The sequence below is a fragment of the Silene latifolia genome, chromosome 9 (genome assembly GCF_048544455.1).
Source record: "Silene latifolia isolate original U9 population chromosome 9, ASM4854445v1, whole genome shotgun sequence".
Classification (NCBI taxonomy): domain Eukaryota; kingdom Viridiplantae; phylum Streptophyta; class Magnoliopsida; order Caryophyllales; family Caryophyllaceae; genus Silene; species Silene latifolia.
Genome location: NC_133534.1, coordinates 101,945,621 through 101,948,584, shown reverse-complemented (window position 1 = coordinate 101,948,584; position 2,964 = coordinate 101,945,621). Strand labels below are relative to the sequence as shown.

Below are 2,964 nucleotides of genomic sequence, written 5' to 3'. Positions count from 1 at the left end.
GGTAGGCTGGTTTAAGCGGTCCCGCATGACCGTATTACCTCATCAATAAGAGGAATCAATGGTGAAGAGGTCAACGACCTCTATCACCCCGACATGGGCACCTTCATAATAGATTTTCAAACGTTGCCCATTCAGTTTAAATGTCTCACCTTTGTCAGTTTGCAGTGTAACTAACCCAAATTTGTTCAGCTCAGCAACTGTGAACGGTCTAGAGCATCTAATCCTTAGCTTGCCTGGGAACAAACGCAAACGAGAATTAAATAACAATACCTTTTCACCAACATGGAATTCTCGTTGCAAGATATGCATGTCATGCCACTTCTTTGTTCGTTCCTTGTACACTTGAGCACTATCATAGGCATGCAGTCGAAACTCATCAAGCTCATTCAACTGCATCAATCTTCTCTCACCCGCCAGTGAGGGATCCATATTTAGCTCCTTTATGGTCCATATAGCCTTGTACTCAATCTCCACAGTAGATGCCAAGATTTGCCATAGACTAAACGGTAGGGTGATGCTCCAATCGGGGTCTTGTATGCAGTACGATAAGCTCATAAAGTATCATCAAGCTTACGACTCCAATCCTTTCTATTCTTGCTCACTACCTTCTCTAAGATTTGTTTCAATTCTCTATTAGAAACCTCCACTTGTCCACTAGTTTGAGGATGATAGGCCAATCCTCTAAGGTGTGTAACGCCATATTTCTTTAATAAAGAATTAAGATGACGCTCATCAAAGTGTTTACCTCCATCACTAATCACTGCGCGAGGTACTCCATACCGTGGAAAGATGATTTTCTGAAACAACTTCACAACTGACTTAGCATCATAAGTGGGAGTGGCAATTGCTTCCACCCATTTAGAAACATAATCAACAGCTACTAAAATATATTGAATCCCATGAGAAGTAGGGAATGGCCCTTGGTAGTCAATACCTCAAACATCAAAAATCTCTACCTCTGAGATCCCAGTTTGAGGCATCTCGTGCCTTTGCGAAATATTACCCGTCCTTTGACATGCATCACAAGAACGGACAAAAGTAGTAGCCTCTTTCAAGATAGTTGGCCAAAAGAAGCCCGACTACATCACCTTAGCAAAGGTCCTAGATGGACCATGATGACCACCATAAGAAGAAGAGTGTCAGTGAGAGACAATGGCATGTACCTCACCCTCTGGAATACACCGTCTATAAATACTGTCTGCGCACTCCCAGAACAAGCATGGATCATCCCAGAAATACCGCTTCACATCATGCATAAATCTCTTCTTCTACTGATAAGATAAGTTAGGAGGAAGAATACCTCCAACGAAGTAATTGATATAGTCTGCAAACCACGTAGTGCCTGTAGTAATAGCTAGAAGGTGGCCATCTGGAAAAGAATCATCAATAGGCAAAATTTCTTTTCCTGCAAATCTCAAACAAGACAAATGATCTGCAACAACATTCTCAGCACCCGACTTATCACGGATTTCCAAATCAAATTCTTGCAATAATAAAATCCATCTAATAAGTCGCGGTTTAGCTTCCTGCTTAGTCAAAAGATATTTCAATGATGCATGGTCAGTATGAACAATCACCTTAGATCCCACAAGATAAGCTCTAAATTTGTCTAAAGCATAGACAACTGCAAGAAGCTCCTTCTCCGTAGTAGCATAGTTGTTTGGCGCATCATCAAGAGTCTTACTTGCATAGTAAATAGCATGCAACACTTTATCTTTTCTCTGACCCAAAATGGCTCCAACTGCATAATCACTGGCGTCACACATAATCTCGAAAGGTAGACTCCAATCCGGAGATCGGATTATAGGAGCTGAGATACGAGCCTGTTTAATCCTGTCAAAAGACTTAACACACTCATCAGTAAACAAAAAAGGTGTATCCTTATGGAGCAGCCGTGTTAGAGGTTGAGCAATTTTTGAAAAATCCTTAATAAAGCGACGATAGAATTCTGCATGACCAAGAAAACTACGAACACTCTTAACATTAACCGGGTACGGGAGTTGCTCAATTACCTCAACCTTAGCTCTATCCACTTGGATACCTTTACCTGACATCAAATGACCAAGTACCAACCCTTCAGTAACCATGAAGTGACACTTCTCCCAGTTGAGCACAAGATTGCTCTCCTCACAGCGCTGCAAAACCTTAGTCAAATTTCTCAAACAAATATCAAAGTCAGTACCATAAACACTGAAATCATCCATAAAGACTTCCATAATAGACTCTATGTAATCAGAAATATGGCCATCATACAACGTTGAAAGGTAGCTGGGGCATTGCATAAACCAAAAGGCATTCTCCTATAAGCAAATACACCATATGGACATGTGAAAGTAGTCTTTTCCTGATCGTTAGGATTAATGGGTATCTGAAAGAAACCAGAGTAGCCATCTAGGTAACAGAAATAACTATGACATGCTAGTCTTTCTAACATCTGATCAATATAGGGAAGTGGGAAGTGGTCTTTCTTAATAGTTGTGTTCAACTTTCTATAATCAATGCACATTCTCCATCCTATAACAAGTCTAGTGGTACTTAATTCATTTTAATCATTTTTTACTACTGTAGTACCTCCTTTCTTAGGTACAACTTGGACAGGACTGGCCCACTTAGAATCAGAAATAGAATAAATAATGCCAGCATCAAGTAATTTCTGTACCTCTTTCCTTACCACCTCATGCATTGGTGGATTTAACCGTCTCTAACCTTGTGCACTAGGCTTGTGATGTTCTTCCAAGTGAATACGGTGCATAGAAAAATCAGGACTAATACCTTGTAAATCATCAATGCTATACCCAATGACCTTTTTATGAGTTTTCAAAACGGTCAACAAAGCAGAAAGTTGGCCTTCACTTAGGCTAGCATTGACAATCACTGGGTTCATTTCACAGTCGTCCCAAAATTCATACTTAAGATGAGAGGGAAGGAGTTTAAGTTCAGGTTTCTTTACCTCAGTAGCTTTAG

The 2,964-nt window shown here is 40.3% G+C and overlaps 1 protein-coding gene across 1 annotated transcript; it reads right to left on the bottom strand.

Moving 5' to 3' along the window:
- Positions 1–551: 551 nt before the first annotated feature.
- LOC141601420 (uncharacterized) lies at positions 552–1,766 on the bottom strand. The gene is made up of 3 exons (XM_074421702.1): positions 1,685–1,766; positions 1,301–1,405; positions 552–847 (listed from the first exon to the last, which is right to left on the bottom strand). Exons 1-3 carry the CDS (start codon positions 1,764–1,766, stop codon positions 552–554), a joined length of 483 nt encoding a protein of 160 aa, XP_074277803.1.
- Positions 1,767–2,964: the final 1,198 nt, after the last annotated feature.

What these genes read in the sequence shown, in the direction of transcription:
- LOC141601420 (XM_074421702.1), bottom strand. Translation starts at nt 1,766, where the DNA reads ATGTGTGACGCCAGTGATTATGCAGTTGGAGCCATTTTGGGTCAGAGA. An exon ending in GCATGCTATTTACTATGCAA is followed by an intron (nt 1,406 to 1,684) that starts GTAAGACTCTTG and finishes TGAGATTTGCAG; the next exon opens with GAAAAGAAATTTTGCCTATT. An exon ending in TATCAATTACTTCGTTGGAG is followed by an intron (nt 848 to 1,300) that starts GTATTCTTCCTC and finishes AATGGGTGGAAG; the next exon opens with CAATTGCCACTCCCACTTAT.